Source organism: Heterodontus francisci, chromosome 28 (assembly GCF_036365525.1).
Source record: "Heterodontus francisci isolate sHetFra1 chromosome 28, sHetFra1.hap1, whole genome shotgun sequence".
NCBI classification, from domain to species: domain Eukaryota; kingdom Metazoa; phylum Chordata; class Chondrichthyes; order Heterodontiformes; family Heterodontidae; genus Heterodontus; species Heterodontus francisci.
The window spans coordinates 30,002,445-30,023,040 of record NC_090398.1 but is presented as its reverse complement, the minus strand read 5'-3'; the positions used below and the strand labels follow the sequence as shown (position 1 = coordinate 30,023,040).

At 41.3% G+C, this 20,596-nt stretch overlaps 1 protein-coding gene across 1 annotated transcript in view; it reads left to right on the top strand.

Annotated features, from left to right (window-relative positions):
- The window catches only part of LOC137345185 (NACHT, LRR and PYD domains-containing protein 3-like), a 39,294-nt gene extending 25,341 nt beyond the window's left edge, over positions 1-13,953 (top strand). Inside the window, exons 4-10 of the mRNA XM_068008650.1 lie at positions 7,327-7,498; positions 7,600-7,665; positions 9,774-11,565; positions 12,941-13,027; positions 13,193-13,363; positions 13,550-13,720; positions 13,880-13,953. Coding sequence (XP_067864751.1) covers positions 7,327-7,498; positions 7,600-7,665; positions 9,774-11,565; positions 12,941-13,027; positions 13,193-13,363; positions 13,550-13,720; position 13,880 — 2,460 coding nt within the window. The 3' untranslated portion in view covers positions 13,881-13,953. The remainder of the gene's footprint in view (positions 1-7,326; positions 7,499-7,599; positions 7,666-9,773; positions 11,566-12,940; positions 13,028-13,192; positions 13,364-13,549; positions 13,721-13,879) is intronic.
- Positions 13,954-20,596: the final 6,643 nt, after the last annotated feature.

Here is a 20,596-nt window from a genome sequence, read left to right as displayed (position 1 = left end):
AAAAGAGCTATCCAGACTAATCAAACCTTCCAGTTTTTGGTCTGTAGCCCTGTAGGTTGTGGCATCTCAGTGCATATCCAAGTATTTTAGGAATGCAGTGAGAGATTTTTGCCTCTAACACCATTTCAGGCAGTGAATTCCAGAAGCTTATCACTCCTTAGTGAAAGTATTTCTCTTCAAATCCTCTTTTATCCTTCAACCAATTACTTTAAATCTCCTTTATCTGGTTACTGACCTCTCTGCTACCAGAAACCAGTCCTTCCTTTCAGTTTATTTTAAGCCCTTCACAGATTCATACACCTAAATTAAACCTCTATTCACTCTCATCTGTTCAAGGAAAAAAAAACCTTTCTACCTAATCTTTCCTGATAGTTGAATTTTGCAATTCCTAGCAACATCTTCGAAATTTTCGTCTACCATAACTCGTGCGATCACTTCTTCCTGTAATGCAGTCACCAGAAATGTAAAGTACTCGAGCCCTGTTGTAACCAGTGTTCTGTACAATTCTAGTGTCACCTCCCTGTTCTGATAGTCTATGCCTCAGCCAATATAATAAATTATCTCCATTCTTTCTTAACCATGTTATCTATCTGCCCTGATACCTTCAGGGATCTATGAACATGTACTCCAAAGTACTTCTGTCCCTCTACACTTCTCAGAATCGTATTAATTAATCTATATTCTCTTGCCTTGTTTTCCCTCCCCAAATACATTACCTCACAGTTATCTGGATTGAATTCTGTTTTCCACTTTTCTGCCCACATAACCAGTCCATTGATGTTATTCAGCATCTACAACTTCCCTTCTCACGATCAACAACATGGACATTTTCCATATCAACAGAAAACTTGTTAATTATGCCCCTTACATCGACATCCAAGTCATTTATATAATAAGGAAAAGCAACGGGTCCAGTACTGAGCCCTGAGGAACCCCACTGGAAACTGCCTTCCAGGCACAAAAACCCCCGTGAACCATTACTCTTTGTTTCATGTGACTGAGCCAATTTTGCATCCAACTTCAATAAAAAACAGAAAGTGGTGAAAATACTCAGCAGATCTGGCAACATTGGTGGAGAGAGAAACAGAGGTAATGTTTCACAGGTCTGTGATTTTTCACTAGAATTGGAAAAAGTTAGAAATATAGTAGGTTATGAGAAAGTGAAAAGGAGGGTGGCATAAAAGAACTAAGGAAAAGGGTTGTGTTGGGATGGAGGGCAGGAAGGAAAGTAAGGGAGAAACAAAAATGGCACTTTACAGCTTTTTGGACTCAACATTGTGTTCAAAAATATTAGATCATAACTTCTGCCCTGTTTTGTTTCATTTTCTTTGCTGGGATTTTTTCTCTCTCCATTGTTCCTCTCTTCTCTATTCTTTGCTTTTGGCAGCAGCTATTCGGGATCCAGCCATTCACACCCCCTTTAAACACATCCTTTGTTGCTTCACTTGTCCCGTTACCACTCTCTTTGGCCCAGTACCATGAGTGCTTTTCACATTTAATCTCTCCTGCCCTCCACCTTTATCAGAACTTCCCGTGAGTTCTTTTTCCCAACATCACCCTTTCACTTGCCCAAATATTACATTTCCAACTTTTCTAAGTTCTGATGAAAGGTCACAGATCTGAAATCTGAACTCTCTTTCCCCCTCCAGGGATTTTGCCAGACCTGTTTATTATTTCCAACATTTAGTTTTTTTTACTTCAGATTTCCAGCATCCGTATTATTTTCCTTTTGCATGTTATTCCAACTTGACACTTTCCCTTGAATCCCATGACGTTTTTACATTTATGGCCAGATTTCCATATGGGACCTTGTCAAAGGTCTTGCTAAAATCCATATAAACGACATTGAATATGTTGCTCTCATCAACATTCCTTTTTACCTCCTGAAGAAAGTCTATCCAGTCAGTCAGGCACTATCTACCTTGGAGAAATCCACGCTGACTTGCATCGATTGATTCATTCATTATATTTTTTCTTTCGAGTGATTTATAATGTCTCTCAAAACTGTTTCCAATAATTTTCCCACAACTGAGGTTAGGCTTAATGACTTGTAGTTACTCAGACTGTCTCATCCTCTATTTTTAAACATTTACACAACATTAGCAGTCCTCCAGTCTGTGAATGATGCATGTCAAGTGAATTCTTCGAGTGAGAACCAGGCCAAGTAAATTTAAGAAGTGGGGAAATAAAACTAGCAACTAGACAATATGAGAATAGAATGGCAGGTAACATAAAACGAAACCCAAAAAATCTTCTGTCGGCATGTAAAGAGTAAGCGGGTAGTAAGAGGTAGAATGGGTCCTATTAGGGATAATAAAGTGTGATAAACCCTTAGATGTGCAGGGCAAGGTTAGAAAACTTAATGAATATCTTGCATTGGTGTTTCCTAAGGAGAAAGATGCTGATAAAATATCAGTAGAAGCAGTGATGATAGTGGAAATGAATGAAGTAAAAATTATTAAGAAGGATGCACTGGAAAGTCTGGCTATGCTAAGATTGTATATGTCACCTGGTCTGGGCGGCTTGTGTCCCAGGTTGCTAAAGGAAGTAGGAACTGGGAATAGCAGAAGGCTGACTGACCATAATCTTCCATTGATCAGGTTGGGGGGGGGGGCGGGGGGCAGGGAGGGTGGTACCAGAGAATTGGAGGTTGGTAAATGTGACCCCTTTATTCGAGGGGAAAACCATAGATTGGTCAGGTTAACGTTCGTGGTGGATGATGTTCTAGAAACAGTAATCAATGAAAAAAACAATAGGCATTAGGAGATGTTTGAATTAATTATGGAGAGCCAAAATGGATTTGGAAAAGACCGATTGTGCTTGACCGATTTAATTGACTTTTTTGATGAAGTAATAGAGAAGGTCGATGAAGCAAAAGCAACCAATGCTATCTATATTTATTTGAAGAAAACGTTTGACAACGTGCCACATAAAAGGATCATTGACAAAACTGGGGCTCATGAAATGGGATGGTCAATGTCAGTTTGAATTTTAAAAAAATGTATCCAGAAAACAGCTAGTTGTTGTAAATGGTTGCTTTTCAGACTGGAATTTGATAGACAGTGGTGTCTCCAGGGACAGTTCTAGGACCTAGGCGTGTTCGGCACATATAAATCACGTGGATATTAGAGTACGGAGGTAAATTTCAACATTTACTGACATAGGTGTGGCGAACAGTAAGGATGACATCAAGTGAGTGCAACAAATACTGCAGATAATGCCTGCAGAATGGACAGACAACTGGCAGATGGACTTTTATATCGTGACAGAGGGACAAAGAAACATAGGAACAGGAGTAGGCCATTCAGCCCATCGAACCTGCCGATAGGATCAATAAGATTCAATAAGATTATGGCTGATCATCCATTTAAATCCTTCTTTCCCACACTATTCCCATTTGTATTTGGAAAACTGTCAGTGTCTGGGTTAAACATACTCAATGACTGAGCTTCCACAGCCCTCTGGGGTAGAGAATTTCAAAGATTCACAACCCTCTGAGTAAACAAGTTTCTCCTCATCTCTGTCCTAAGTGGCTTTCCCCCTTATTTTGAAATTGTGTCTCCTGGTTATAGACTCCCCAACCAGGAGAAACATCTTAGCTGCTTCTACCCTGTCTATCCCTTTACGTAATTTTTGATTTTATTGAGATCACCTCTCCTTCTTCGAAACTCTACAGAATACAGCTCTAGTTTCCCCAATCTCTCTTCATAGGACAGTTCCGCCATTCTGGGAGCAAGTCTGGTGAATCTTTGCTGCACTGCCTCTATCACAATAATAATCTTCCTAAGGTAAAGGGACCAAAACTGCACACAGTATTCCAGGTCCCGTCTAATCAAGATTCTATACAATTGAAGCAAGACTTCATTACTCCTGTACTCAAATCCTCTGTGATAAAGGCTAACATCAGTGTTCCTAATTGCTTGCTGCACCTGCATGTCAGCTTTCAGTGACATATTGACGAGGACACCCAGGTCCCTTTGTACATTTACACTTTCTAATATCTTACCATTTAAGAAATATTCTGCACATCTATTCATCCTACCAAAGTGGATAACCTCACATTTTTTCCACATTATACTTCTTCTGCCATGTTCTTCTTACCCACTCACTTCAGTCTGTCCAAATCCCTTTGAAGCCGCTTTGCATCTTCCTCACAACATATATTCCCACCTAGTTTTGTGTCATGCGTGAACTTTGAAATATTATATTTGGTCCTAAATCATTGATATATATGGTGAACAGCTGGGGCCCAAGCCCTGATCCCTGCAGTACCCAATAATCACGGTCTGCCAACGCAAGAATAGCCCGTTTATTCCTACATTCTGCTGTCTGCCTGTTAACCAATACTTATTCGATGTTAGTTTATTACCGCCTATCCCATGTGCTTTAATTTTGCTACCCAATCTCCTGTGGGGGACTTCATCAAAAGCATTCTGAAAGTTCAAGTATACCACATCCACCTTGTATTAATACTGTTAATAACTTCCTCAAAAAACTCCGACAGGTTCGTCAAACATGATTTCCCATTCATAAATCCATGTTGACCATGCCCAATCAGATCATTAGTATCCAGGTGTCCATGTATCACATCGTTTAGAATGGTTCTCACATTTTCCCAGCGACTGATGTGAGGCTGTCAGGTCTGTAGTTCCCTGTTTACTCTCTCCCTCCCTTCTTAAATAGTGGGATGACATTTGTGACCTTCCAATCTATAGAATTTTGGAAGATGATCACCAATGCATCCACTATCTCCATAGCTACCTCTTTCAACACTCTGGGATGTAGAATATCAGGTCCTGGTACTCAAAACTTATGTCCCATTAGTTTCTCCAATACAACCTTCTTACTAATACTAATTTCTTTCAATTCCTCATTCCCCCCAATTCCTTGGATCTCTAATTCTGAGAGATTTCTTGCATCTTCCTCAGTGAATACGGACACAAAGTAATTATTTAGCTTCCCTGTCATTTCTCGATGATAAATTCTCCTGACTCTGCCTGTAATGGACCCACATTTGTCTTAGCCAAACATTTCCTTTTTACATACCTGTCGAAGCTTTTACAGTCCATTTTTATATGTTTTGCTAGTTTACATTCATATTCTATCCTCCCTTTCATTATCAGTTTCTTGGTCGTTCTTTGCTGTCTTCTAAAATCCTCCCAATCCTCATATTTACAACTATATTTTTGGCAAACTTATAGGCCTTTTCTTTTAATCTTACACAATCTTTAACGTCCTTTGTTATCCATGGTTGACACTCTTTACTTTTGGGGTTTTTGTGCCTTTAAGGAATGTATAGTTGCTGTAAACAATGTAATATTTCTTTAAAGACTATCCATTGCCTGTGTACTCTCATACCTTTTAATGTATTTTCACAATCCACCTCAGTCAATTTGCCCCTCAGACCTTCATAATTTCCTTTGTTCAAATTTAACACCCTGGCTTCAGATTGAAATAACTCACTTTCAAACATAATGTAAAATTCTATCATATTATGGTCACTCATCCCTAAAGGTTCTTTTACAACAAGAATTAATTAGCCCTTTCTCATTACATAATACTCAATCTAAAATAGCCTGTTCTCTCGTCGGTTCCTCAACATACTGCGCTAGAAAAACCATCCCTAACATACTCCAGAAACTCGTCCTCCACGGCATTAGTGCTCATTAGGTTTACCCAATCTATATGCAGATTGAGTCACTTATGATTACTGAATTACCCATGCCACATGCTTCTCTAATCTCCTGATTAATACCATACCCCACGCTACCAATAATGTTTGTTCACCTACAGACAACTCCTACTAATGTTTGCTGCCCCTTGCTGTTTCTTAGCTTCACCCAAACTGATTCCACATTTTGTTCTTCCGATTTGAGATTTTCCTTTACTTGTACGGTGATCCATCTCATTATTAGCCCAACACAACTTCCTTTTCCGTTTTGCCTCTCCTTTCTAAATGTCGAATATCCTTGAATATTCAGCTCCCAATCTTGGTCACCCTGTAGCCACATTTCCATTATGACAATTAGATCATACCCATTTACCTCTGTTTAGGCCTTTAAATCATGCACTGTATTGCAAATGTTGCGTGCATTCAGGTAGAGTGCCCTTAACCTTGTCTTCTTGGCATTCTGAATTCTCAGCCTAGTTAATGCTCGCCTTTGTTTTACCTATCTTCTATTGACATTTGCTACTTTTCTACCTCCTGTTACCAGCCTAACATCCTTCCAATTTGAGCTACCCCTCAGGTTCCCATTGACATGAGTTAATACATTTTGGCAGGAGGGACAAGGAGAGGCATTATAGACTTAATGGCACACAGTTCTAAAGAGAGTGCAGGGACAGAAGAACCTGTGGGGGGGGTGGCGGGGGGAGTTCATGTGCAATCCTATTTGACGATGGAAGGACATACTGAGAGAGTAGTTAGAAAAATCTATGAGATCTTGGGCTTCATAAATAGAGGTATTGTGTACAAAAGCAGGGAAGTTGTGCTGAACCTTTATAAAACCCTGTTTCGGCCACAGCTATAGTATTGTATCCAGTTCTGGTCAGCACACTTTAGGATGGATGCAAGAGTCCTTGACAAGGTGCGGAGCAGATTTACCAGAAAGATCCCAGGGATCAGAAATGTTGGCTACAAGGTTAGGTTGACGAAGTTGATGTTGTTTTACTTGGTGCAAAGGAGGTTAAGGGGAGATTTAATAGAGGTGTACAAAATTAGGAACGCTTTAGATTATATATCCAAAAAAAAGCTGTTCCCATTAGTTGATGGTACAATAACTAGGGGACACAGTTTAAATGTTTTGGGAAAGAGATGCAGGGAGGATGTGAGAAAGAACTTTGTTAAACTGCAAGTAGTAATGACCTGCTATTCACGGTTTACCCCGGTGGTGGAAGTGGAATCGATCAATGACTTCAAAGAGAAATAGGATAGGCACTTGAGCGAAATAAACTAGCAGGGCTACAAGGAAGACCTAGGTAATGGGACTGATAGATTACGCTACAGAGAGCTGACATGGATTCAATGGGACGAATGGTCACCTTCTGATTTGTAATAATGACTCGAGAACATTCTTTATGCATAATTTTTCATTTCAATGATATACTTCCAAATTTATGCCCTCAGCTCATCTGTCCTCCCACTTTTAAAGTTGTTTTCAAATTATTCAGCTCTTGACCAGAATAAATCGAACTACCGATTGCATGCTTTGCAGCTTCATTAAAATCAGTGGACACCATCACTGACAAATCCTTTTCCTCCACATGTTTACTTTATGTTTTTTTTTTCACTCTGTTCCACATTATGTTGATTGTTTTTCCTTCCAGAAAGTCAGTGAGCTCGCTGACAATGGAGATGAGGCTGAAAGCTCCAAACTTCTTCTGAATCTTGTGATGGAGAAAGGTGCTGTGGCCCGAAGAGTGATGTGGGAATCCTTTGTGAAAATGCGCCATGGGGTACCAAAGTTGGACAAAATATTGAAAGAATTAGAGGAATACGGTACCATATAATTCACACTGAATGTAACTTCAAATCAAAAATTACATATTTTTCTAAAATAATCGGCATAGGAGTCCATCAAAATTCTTTTTTTTTAACAGGTCCTGATCTGTCACACTATGCAAACATCGCAGAAGTGACATCAGAAGAACCCAACCACTTGAAGGGTAGGCCATAAAATGAAAATTCATAACAGTTTACTTCATGCTTATTGATCAAAACCTGACTTACAAATTTCTATCAGGGTCAACTTGGAGAAGACACCAAACAAGCGGTAAAACATTAGTTTTCTCTCATTATGCCCCACCTGATTTATTTATTTAGAGATACAGCACTGAAACAGACCCTTCGGCCCACCGAGTCTGTGCCGACCAACAACCACCCATTTATACTAATCCGACAGTAATCCCATATCCCCTACCTACACTAGGTGTAATTTACATATCACCTGTAAGTCTTTGGCTGAGAGAGGAAACCAGAGCACCCGGCGAAAACCCACGCGGTCACAGGGAGAACTTGCAAACTCCACACAGGCAGTACCCAGAATTGAACCCGGGTCCCTGGAGCTGTGAGGCTGCGCTGCTAACCACTGCGCCGCTAACCACTGCGCCACCCATATTTCTGTTCCACTGACCACAATAGATCTGATAATAGGACGCGTCATTAAATAGTCTGATTTTTCCTATATTATGCCTGGGCCCTATGTCCAATTCCCCTCTCAGGGAAAAGAATATTTCAAAGGGTATGTTGACAGCATGGAACTATGTTTGTATTTGACAGTCACTATCAAACGTTCTATGTGGCTTAAATTTCAAATCGTATTGAGATGGGAAGATTTGTAAATTTGCAGATGGTGTCACTGCTCCTGATTATCCAGCTGTAGTTGTGACCAGATATGTGTTCCCAGACATTATCAGCAACTTTAAAAAAACCAAGAATTCAACGTTGGGAGGTTCGGGCAGTGAGAATGAAGGAGATCAAATTGATCATTTTGGGAGTTCATTCGACAGCTGTATTGAGCAAAGAATCATAAAGCCCATTGTTCCCTTTGCTGGCTCTTTCAAAGAGCTTTTGTGGTAGCCCCATTACTCTACTCCTTCACTATAGTCCTGCAATGTCTTCATTTCCATGTATATATACAAATATTTTGTGAAAGTTACTACTGCATCTACCTCTGCCATCCTTTCAGCTCGTGCATTTCAGATAGAAACAAGTCACTGCATAAGATAAGTAATTATCACCTTCCCTCTGGTTCTTTTGCCAATTGTCTTAAACATGTGTTACCAAAGCTTCTGCAATTGGAAGCAGCCTCTCTTCATTTACTGTATAGAACTCCATTATAATTTTGAACATTTTTATTATATCTACCTCATGTCTATTACCATTGTAATAAATCTCCTCTGTGTCTTCTCCAAGGCCTTGTCATCCTTCCAGAAGAGCAGTGCCCAGAATTTGATACAATATTCCATCTGAGGCCTACCCAGTGATTGATAAAAGCTAACCATTACATCATTGCTTTTGTACCTAATGCGTCTATTTCAAATTCCAGATTACTGCACTTTTTGTTGTAAAAAAAAACACACACATCCTCATCAACGCTTCGGAATACATTCAAAGATTTGTTTGTTACATTTGCAGTCCCTCCATTCCTTCTGATTTTGTTTGAAGTTTGTAGAGGGTGTAATACGCCAGATTCAACTGTTTATAATTCCTTGTGTGTCCATTGTAATTGTGTAGGTGTTGGATTCACATAAAGATCAAATCTGGACACAATCTTATCCAACTGACCCACACCTCCCCAGCACAGAATGGCACACACTCTCACTAACACACAAATTAACAGCAGAACCAGGAACGAAATTAGGAAGATCGTCTTTACCATTGGATTCTCTTCTAATTTCGTCCAATATGAAATGCCCAATTTTTGTGAACTGAATGCATGAAAGGTATATAACCCTTAGCTCCACAATTCCGCAAAAGGTATATGGGATAATGTGAGGAAAAGGCATTGAAGTGCATGATCAGTTGTGATCGCATTGAATGGCGGAGCAGGCTCGATGGGCTGAATGTCCTATGTTCCTAAATTCCATTTAAAACTATTACAAATGTGGTTGTTCACTCCCATGAGCTAACTGGTTAGTATTGGCATTAAGGCAACATTATCATGAAAAACATTTTAATTTTCAGAAGTGGATCATATTTAAGCTGTCAATTAACCTGTATTGCAATTTACCATCCGACAAAACTGTATCACGACTGTCTGTTTTAATTGAAGATGCTCAACAACAACACAAGGAAATACTCCGACAGCAAAATGAAACACTTAAATTGAACACTATTCTAATAAAAGAGAAGGTTAAGATTTCCGAGTTGGATGCCCGATACACTGAGCTGACAATCATTTCTCCTATTCGTCATCGGAAACTTGTAGAACATGAACTGCTGGCACGTGGCCGGGATCATGAAGAATGGAGAGAAATGCATCTCCGGAGGGAACTGGAAAAAATCCGCATCGATCAATTGTACAGAAGTAGCTTTTCCCAAGAAGTATGTTTGCTCCATACAACAAAGGGAGATGTTGTGCAATTTAATTCAGGATGTTCAGCTGTTGTCAGTGGAGTCCCGGGAATTGGGAAAACAACACTAATACAAAAAATAGTTTATGACTGGGCCACCGGGAAATTATACCCACACTTCCAATTTGTTTTCAGTTTTAAATTCCGTGAGTTGAACGCCATAAATTGGAAAGCAACCTTGAAGGATCTGATTCTGGTATTCTATCCTTACTTGGTGAATGTTCTGGAAGAACTATGGAAAAATCCAGCCAGTTTGCTGTTCATATTCGATGGTTTGGATGAATTCAAGGACAGCATAGAATTTCTTGACAATCAGGCAGATAGAATACCTCAGTCAATGTGCATGGATCCCGAGTTCCCCTGTGAAGTGTCTGACATTGTGTACAGTTTAATACAGAAAAAGCTGCTCCCAGGATGTTCAGTGTTAGTAACCACCCGCCCCAATGAATTACATTTATTGGAAAAGGCTGAGATCAGTGTTTGGGCTGAAATCCTGGGATTTGTTGGTGATGAACGGAAAGAATATTTCAACAAGTGTTTTGAAGATCAGACGGTGGCAACAGCTGTTTTCAAACACGTGGAGGAGAACGAGATCCTGCACACCATGTGCTACAACCCTTCCTACTGCTGGATCCTCTGTCTGTCACTGGGTCCCTTCTTTGCACAAAGAGACAGGAAACAGCAGCAAGTTCCCAAGACCATCACCCAGCTATATTCCTACTATATTTACAACATTCTGAAAAACCATGGCCGAGAGATTGAAAACCCCCGTGATGTGTTACTGAAGATCGGTGAGATGGCTTTCACAGGAGTCAACGAAAAAGTCATTGTGTTTCGGAATGAAGATTTGATCAAATACAATCTTCAACCTTCCCAGTTCCTGTCTGGGTTCATGTTGGAAATTTTGGAGAGGAATGATTCTGCCCAGAGCATGGTGTACACGTTCCTCCATCTCACTATCCAAGAGTTTGTAGCCGCACTTGCTCATTTCTTGACTCCAGATCCCGACGACATCTGGAAACTCCTCAGTGCACCCCACAGCAAAGAAGATGGGCGATTTGAGATATTTTTACGTTTTGTTGCTGGTCTCTCCTCCCCACAGGCAGCTCGACCCCTGGAGGAGTTTCTAGGTCCATTTCCTCATCAAACCACCTGCCGAGTGATTGACTGGGTGAAGGAGAAGGTTGAAGAACAGATTCGAAAGACAGGGAGTAAAACTGGTAAAAGGGGTCTCCTAAACACATTGCACTACCTGTTTGAGTGTCAGAATAAAGCACTGGCACAGACCACACTGGGATCTGTGGAAACACTTAAATTTGGAGATTCTGACTCACAAAAGGCATTGCCACTGACTCCGATTGACTGTGCAGTCTTGTCTCATGCCATTGGCCTCTGCCAGACAATAAAACAACTCGATCTGCGGAACTGTTTCATTCAGTGTGAAGGACTCCAGCGGTTGGAACCAGCACTCCACAAATGCCAGGTGTTGAGGTAACTCATTATTTGTTACTGTAATGGTTAATTGAATTATTACAAAGTTGTTTACTTTGTAAGTTAAAGAAAATAACTGCACTTCAGGAAAACTAGGCAATGCACAATTCACCTGTAATTTAAAAAAAAACTAACTCGAGCAGGGCATTACACTGAGCAACAAAATGAGAACAGAACCTTTCCAACAAGAACTTCATGGCGAATAATTATTTCGGACTGATAGAGTTTACTTATGATACAGTGATCTAGAAAATACATCTTACTGAATAAAAAGAATCAGAAAAACAATGTGCAAAAACACAAAAGATATTATAGTTAATAATCTGAAATGGGATACATTTACCATATTACCTAGAAGCAGAATGAGTAACCAAGCTAAAGACCATGCACGCTATACATCCTGCCTGATATTTCATTCAATTTGCTAATATCAGGAGTGGTGTTGAGATGTGACACTCCCCATTTAGTGCTTCTACCCAAGAGGAATTTCTGTCCAGTTAATTCACGGTTTGTAAGAAAAGTCCTGTCTAGAAGGAAAACTTCCTGCATTCAGAAAAATGTTGCACTTTTCGCAATTGTAATTTAAAAAAATTATCCACAACCCAACACATTAAATAATGACTGTGCGGACTGGCTACATTACAGGCAGGTGGGGAAAATGTCAACATTAATGCATTCAGGATTTTACATTAAGTTGGTTTTGCCTGCATGGCCTTGTTGTTGGCACAGAATTTACGAACAGTCTGCTCAAAATATAGCATTTAACGGAACTGAAACAGAAAGAGTTTAATTGGAAATAAAATGATGAAATTCCCTCCTCTATAAAAAAGAATGTGTAGGCATTCAAAACGTGCACAAACGTGTAAAGCATGAATTTCCCACGTTACATAATAACTGGAACGGATTTTACAGCAACACTTAGCATTGTTTCACAATATTCCTCACTGGGAAATATTATACAGAGTAATATAATGCACAAAGTATCAATATAGGAAATTACTGCTTTGCAGTTAGTTAGTGGAAGAGGGCGACCATTCACGTAAAATCGGATGGTTCAGAAGCAATAGAAATGAGACACGTTTATTCAAACATCACAGGGCTGCAGGAGGGTAAAACTGATGATCAGGGATGCAGACCGGACTGAGGGACGTTTCATGGCTTCACACAGTCAATACCTCATTGAATGAAAGTAAATACTTCAGTCCCCCCAATATATGGCAAACCGGAACTAACCCAGTTTCATTTTCTGTTTGGTCATTTCACTTTCTCCGTGCTCCTGTAATACCTGTTAAAGAGAGAGAGAGAGAGAGCAACCAATGTATTCGATCCGATGCCCGTTTCAGTTTATTTCTCACCCCCTGTCTGCTTTTTTCAGGTTGGAGGGAAATGATCTTGGAGATTCTGGAGTGAAGCTGCTATCTGTGGTTCTGAAGAACCCTGAATGTAAAATACAGGCAGTTGGGTGAGTACTAGATGGTATTTATGATAACTAGATGTTTAATACTGTACATTATTATCAGTACCAGCAATAGCCTGATTAATAGACACTGAAAATTGCCGTGATACATATTATACCCCTCACAAATACACAGTCTGTTCCCCCTCTCTCTCTCACACATATCCCCAGGTTGGCTGACAACAATCTCACAGATTTTTGCATTGAGGATCTCGCCTCTGCTCTCAGTACAAATCGATCACTGATGGGGCTGTACCTGGGTTATAACAAACTGCGATGTTCAGGAGTGAAACTACTGTCTCAGGCTCTGAAGAACCTAGAATGTGAAGTCCAGAGGCTGTCGTGAGTATTAGATTGTGTGAGATTATATTTATAATCACTGGATCTCATAATAAAATTTTAGCATTAATAAATCAGGCAATCATGCTTCATTCTCTGCATATTGGAGAGAATAATTATTTACATGAAATGTAATAATATTCCTGTTTTGCCATTTTATCTCTTTGTTTCTTCCTCCCTGATCCCCAGTCTGAATAGTAATGGTCTCACAGATTGTTGTGCCGAGGATCTCGCCTCTGCTCTCTCTACAAACCTGTCACTGACGGATCTGAACCTGAACGACAATAAACTGAGAGATTCAGGAGTAAAACTATTGTCTGCTTGTCTGAGCAAGCCCGACTGTAAAATACAGGAACTGTGGTACGTACCAGACTGTGTGAGATTGTATTCACAATGCCTCTATTTCTAAAGCTGTTCAGCGTTATTATTATTTGATATAGAATTATGGACAGATATTGCGTACTTACTGTGATTTTTGTTTTCTCTCTCCGTCTCTTACTCCCTTTCACTGTTCCTCAGACTAGGTAATAATGATCTCACAGATTCATGTACCGAGAATCTAGTCTCTGCTCTCAGTACAAACCAGTCACTGACAGTTTTGTCCCTGCAGTCAAATTCCTTCACAGACCAATCTGTTCCCGCTTTCTGCCACCTCATAATGACCTGCAGGAGTCTGGAGCGGATCTGGTGAGTGTTTGTGTTAATGTTTGTATGTAATTCCATGTATTACAATAATGTACAGCACAGAAGCAGGGGATTTGGACCAACTGGTCGATGCCAGAGTTTATGGTCCACATGAAATTCCACCTGCCCTCTTCGTATAACCCTACCAGCAGAACCATTTATTTCTTTCTCCCTAACGTTTGCATCTAACGGCCTCTAAAATGCATCTATGTTCTTTGTATCATCTGTTCCTTGTGGTAACAAGTTCCACATTCCAGCTACTCTTTTGGTCAAGATGTTTCTTCTAAAGGTACTTTTAGATTTATTGCTCACTATCTTATGTGTATGGCCACTAGATGTAGTCAGCACCTGAACTGGAACATCTTCTGTGTGTCTACCTTATCAACCCCTTTCATTATCTCACTACTTAGTCTTCAGTTTTCGAAAAAAAAGAGGCCCAGACTGTTCAGCCTTTCCAATAAATGTATATCATCTCAATTCTGGTATCTTCCGTGCAAATCATTTCTCACCTTCTCCAGTGACTCTACATCCTTTTTCTATAAAATGGAGAGCATCATTTTGAGCAGTAGTCTAAGTACAGTCTAATCAAGATTCGATAGAAGTATAAAATAAGTAATTTGATTTTGTTTCTGTAGTTCTATTCTTATAAAAACAAGCCCCTGTAATTGATTTGCTTTTTGATGGCCGTACAAATCTGCCTCGTGAGTTTGAGAGATTTGCATAACTGCACCCTCAGATCCCTTTTCTCTTCTAACTCATTTAGACTCTTACTAATCAGGGAGTATGTGTGGCCTCATCATTCTTCCTGTGAAGATGTAACAACTCTCAATTAGGTAGTTTGAAATTCATTTGCCATTCACACGACAATTAGCTCAGTCTATTCATGTCTTCTTGCATTTTGTTGCAGTCTTCCTCAGTATTTATTTTTATATTCGTTCGTAGGATATGGGCGTCGCTGGCAAGGCCGACATTTATTTCCCATCTATAATTTCGCTTGAGCAGCATTTCACGTGATGTAAGTACACGTGCTGTTAGAGAGAGTGCTCCAGGATTTTGACCCAGCGACGGTAAAGGAACATCATCATAGTTCCAAGTCAAGATGGTGTGTAATTTTGGAAGGGGACCTGCAGGTGGTAGTGCTCACATGTGTCTGCTGTCCTTTTTCATATCTAGCTGGAACAGGTCGTGGATTTGTAAGGTACTGTCGATGGAGTTGCTGCAGTGCATCTTTAGATGGTACACACTGCTGCCACTGTGTACCAGTAGTGGAAGGAGTGAATGTTAAGGTGGTGGATGGGGTACCAGTCAAGCAAACTGCTTTGTCCTGGATGATGTTGAACATCTTTCTTGTTGTTGGAGCAGCATTCTTCCAGGCAGGTGGGGAGTATTCCATCACACTCCTGACTTGTGCCTTGTCTTTGAGGAGTCAGGAGATGACTGTGTGTGGCGATGTTATTGCCATTAAATGTCAAGGGAAATGTTGACAGTCACTCTTGTTGGAGAAGGTCATTGCCTGGTGCTTGTGTGGAGCGAATATTCATTGCCACATATCAACCCAAGCCTGAATGTTGTCAAAATCTTCCTATACGTGGGCACGAACTGCTTCATTATCTGAGGACTTGCAAAATGTACTGAGCAGTGTGCAATCATCAGTGAACATCCCATTTCTGACCTTATCAGGGAGGCAAAGCCATTGTTGAAACAGTTGAAGATGTTTGGGCCCAGGACACTCCCCTGAGGAACACCTGCAGTGATGTCCTGGGATTGAGGTGTTAGTCCTCAAAGAACCACAACCATCTTCCTTTTTTTCGAGGCATGACACTAACCTATGGAGCGTTTCCCCCCCGATTCCCATTAATTTCACATCTGCTAGGGCTCTTTGACATAATACTGGTTCAAATGCTGCCTTGATGTCAAGGCCAATCCACACTCACCTCACCTATGGAGTTCAGCTTTTTTCCCCCATCATTAGTTCAAGGCTCTCCTGAGGTCTAGAGCCGAGTGATCCTGGTGGAATCCAAACTGAGCAGGTTACTGCTGAGTAAGAGACATTTGATCATATTCTCAATGTCTCATTCCATCACTTTGCTGATGTTTGAGAGTGGACTGGTGGTGTAGCAATTGGCCACTGTGGATTTGTCTTGCCTTTTTGTGGGCAGGTTTGCCCGTTAGATGCCAGTGTTGTGGCTGCACTGGAATAGTTTTGGTGGGGGCGTAACTAATTCTGGAGCACAATTCTTCAGCCCATAGCCTTTTCTGGATCCTGTGCCTTCAGCCGTTTATTAATATCAACAGGAGTGAACTGAACTGGCTCAAGACTGGAATCTGTGATGTTGGGGATCTCAGGACAAGGCCACGCTAAATCATCCACTCAACAGTAACTGTACTATTGTTTCCTGAACTTGTTTAATCTCATTTTTTGAAAGAGAAAGGAAGGTTAATTTTACAATTGAGCCATTGCTAATCCTGGAACCAGTGTTAGTTATCCAGCACGGGGGGATGGGTGAATGGGACTTGTCGAGAGTTAAGATACAGGCAGCTGCGTTTTGTACGATTTCAAGCTGACTCAAGGTAGATTGTGTGGAGCCAGCCAGAGTGCGTTGAGCTATGTCAAGTCTGGAGGTAACAAAGACATTGACGATGATTTCAGGAGCAGATAAACTGAGGCAAGGAAGAAGACAGACAAAGGTGGAAATGAGAAGTCTTAGCGGTGGCACAGGTATGTAGTCAGAAGCTCATATCTGAATTGAATGTGACACCAAGGTTGTGAACAGTCTTTTTCAGCCACAGATGTTTACCAGGAAGTGAAATAAAGTCGGTGGCTGCGGAACAATGTTTGTGAGGCCTGCCCAATAGTTAGTTGGAAGAAATTTCTGCTTATCCAGTACTGGATGTGGGGCAACCAAGCTGACAAGTAAAGGATTTTTTACAGGGGTCAACAGAGGTGGTCGTGAGGTAGAGCTGGGTGTCATCAGTGTACATGTGAAAACTGACGTCGTGTCTTCAAATGATGTCACTGAGGAGCAGCATGTAGATGATCAACAGGAGGGACTCCGGGATAGGTGGTCCGGGGACACTAGAGATAACGTTGAGAGTGGAAAGAGAAACCATTGCTGGTAATTCTCTGGCTCCAATGGTGTGCACATGAATGGAAACAAGTGGATGCATTCCTACATAACTACACCCTGATGGAGAATTGTTGGAGGAAGAGAGTGTGGTCAATCCTATTAAAAGCTGCAGACAGGTCGGGAAACAATAGCATAACCCTGTTATACTCCCATAGGATGCCATTTGTAACTTTGAAAACCGTTTTGGTGTTGTAGCAGGGATGGAAACCTGATTGGAGCGATTCAAATGTAGCTTGAGGGTAGATGGACAGGCATTTTAGAGGTTACAGCGTATTCAAGGGGTTTGGAAAGAAAAGAAGGTTGGAAATGGGGCAGTCGTTTGCAATGGGGTGGGGTCAAAGGCAGTTTACTTTTGGGAAGAGGGGCGATGACGGCATATTTTTAAGGAAAGAGATATAATGCCTGAGGAGAAAACGTTGATGACAGTATGGGAACCACAAAGGGAAGATTGGTGGTCAGCAGTTTAGTTGGAATAGGATCCAAAGAGCAATAGGTAGGTCCCGTGGACAAGATGAGCTCAGAAAGAGCATGAGGGGAGATCGGTGAGAAACTAGAGAAAGATGTGAGTTCAGGGCTGGGCTGAGGAAATGTGGTTCTGTGGTGAAATATATAGCCAGGTGTGGAAGCTTCATTTAAGGAGCAAACCCATGTTCTGGAGGGATTTGGGGAGAGCAACGGTGATAGCTGATCCACTGATAGAGTCCACACCGTCAACACTAAGAGGTATGAGTTCGCCGGGAAAGAGATTGGCGATGTTAGACCCAGTTTATGTAATGGGTGGCGATGTCAGTGAGAGAGTAGGATGGGGAGGTTGGGGTTGCTGAGTGTAATGAAGCAGCCATAATGCCTTGATTGGCCCTTTCCAAGATTCCCAGAGAGACCCAGAGGGAAACCATCGGCTTATCTAAGAACGAGTCCAGCCTGATACAGAGGCAGGAGGTTGGGGAGGTCCAGCAGTGTTGTACTGTTGGGAAGGTAGAGTACCCAAGAAGGGAGAAATGAAAACAAACTTGATGACAGGAGAGATGAATCTAGGAGTGCTAAAGAGAAAACAATTTAAAAGTGGGGGGGGGGAGCAAAAAAGTGGAGAATGAAGCGATGTACTCAGTCTTTACCAGCATTCAAAACACACACGCAAATGGACAAGGGTAACTCAATTCTCAAGCACTTGGTTACAAAGCAAATATGAGGAAAGATAAAAGGGGAATTGAGAAGAGACAATAAGGAGGGAGTTCACAGTTAAATTCATAGGTTGTGCAGACGGATGGTGGAGTCGGCATGAAACATTGGCAAAATGTTGCCAAGTTAAAAGACAGGTGTGGTAAATGTGAGAAATCCACAACCTGTTTGAAGATATTTGGAAGTATTAGCGGACAAACTACTGGAGGTATTCATGTGGATGTGAAGATCCAGGAGGTGTGTTGGATCAATCGCGTGAGTTGAAGATCACCATAAGATGCAGAGCATTGGAAAATCTCGGACCAGGAGTGAGAAACTTGGTCAGGAACCAAACCGTAGCTCAAGCTGAAGCTGAAAAACAATAGAATCCATAGGCTAAAATGGTGGGGGAAGGGTTTCTAACTGATCAGTCACTTTATAATGTAAACAACTGAGCAGCAGATCAGAGACACAGCAGCTGAGTCTAACGGTGTAGTCCAGTCGAGAAGAATAGTTTTGATATCCAGAGAAGTCCAGGAATTTGAAAGCAAAATATGATAAACGATCCAATATTCAATGAGGAAAACAAAGAGCAGACATGGACAGTGTGGCCAGTGACCCACAAAGCTGTAAACTAACAGTTAGCATTTCTCAGGTTCAAATTAATTCACTATTATAGCCAGGTGAACTTAAACAGTGAAAGAGAGCATATTGGGAGAGATGGGACAAAGGAGGATTGCAACAGATGATCAAAGACAAAGAAACACTGTAAGGAGCTTTGTCAGGAGCGAAGCGCCCAGATGTTATCAGCACCAATCAAATTCAATAATTCTAAATGTTGTTACGATCATCTAGTTTCATGATTTATATATTTTTTTAGAGGTAACTTATAGTATTGGGGAAATTAAATTTGGAAATGTAAGGTAAACAAAACTTCAGAATTCAGAAGTTGCAAGACCACCTAAGGTATTTACACTTCAAAGGTCTTCTGTTCAAATAGAAATGAGTAATTCAGGGAGGGGCCTTGGTTGGAATTCTGGGAACTTCTGAATATAAAATTTTTCCAGAAGAGTTCTGGGTGTCACCAGTCTAGGAGGAGATAGAAAACAGTGAAAGAGAAAGATAAACAGAAAACTAGCAGCCAGTGGGTTGCAGCAATTGAATCTCAAAGCTAACGGATTTTGGGAACCGGGGAGTTTCTGTTTTTGAAGACTATATGTGTGACCATCAGTGATGCCTCTACTTGCATTGGGAGTTCACAAACGTAAATGGGTAAAGGGGGTTTAAACGGAGTGCACAGTGGTTAGCACCGCAGCTTCACAGCTCCAGCAACCCGGGTTCAGTTCTGGGTACTGCCTGTGCAGAATTTGCAAGTTCTCCCTGTGACCGCGTGGGTTTCCACCGGGTGCTCCGGTTTCCTCCCACAGCCAAAGACATGCAGGTTGATAGGTAAATTGGCCATTGTAAATTGCCCCTAGTGTAAGTAGGTGGTAGGAGAATGGTGGGGATGTGGTAGGGAATATGGGGTTAATGTAGGATTAGTACAAATTGCAGTGCATAAAGTTCAAACTTCGAAGCTGCAGATAAAAAAATGGAAATGCTTTGAGAAAATTATTATTATTATGTATGTACATAATAATACATAGCTTTCAAGATGGCTCCTGGGCTGGAAGCTCCCTAGGAAGCTCCCTTGCTGTTCAACTCTATCCATGGCCATCTGCTCCCATCCCTAACGTTTTCTCCCCCAATCTGCCCTCTTAAACTGTTTAAATTCCCCTGGCTCTTTAAATCAGTTCATTTTAGCCCTATCTAAAAGTTAACAGTTAGTTTAGTGTATGTTACCTGGGCCCACTGCCCTCCCCCAGCCACACCTGCTCTTTGTTTTCTCAATGAAATTGATCCGGATGAAACTGACGAGAACAGCTGCCGATACTTTAATCTCCGATCCTGCTGTCTTCACAGTCCAGAGTGTCTGCAGCCACGGCATGCGGTAAGTCCATTGAGGTGAAGAAGGAACTGCGGGACCCGAGAGAAGTCCTGGGAAAAGGTGCCCCGAACACCCAAAACATCCACGAACGGCCCCCCCGGCCGCAACTTCAAAGCGCCCGCGGGAGATGGCTCGGAGAGCATCTGCAGCGCACTGTCGGCAATGCTGCATGCCTTTATTTAAACCACTGCAAAAAAAAAAACCCTTAGCAAATGTAATCACCTCTAAGTCTGCCAAATGATGCTTCACCTCCCGAAGGACGTGGATGAGCTTTCCGGA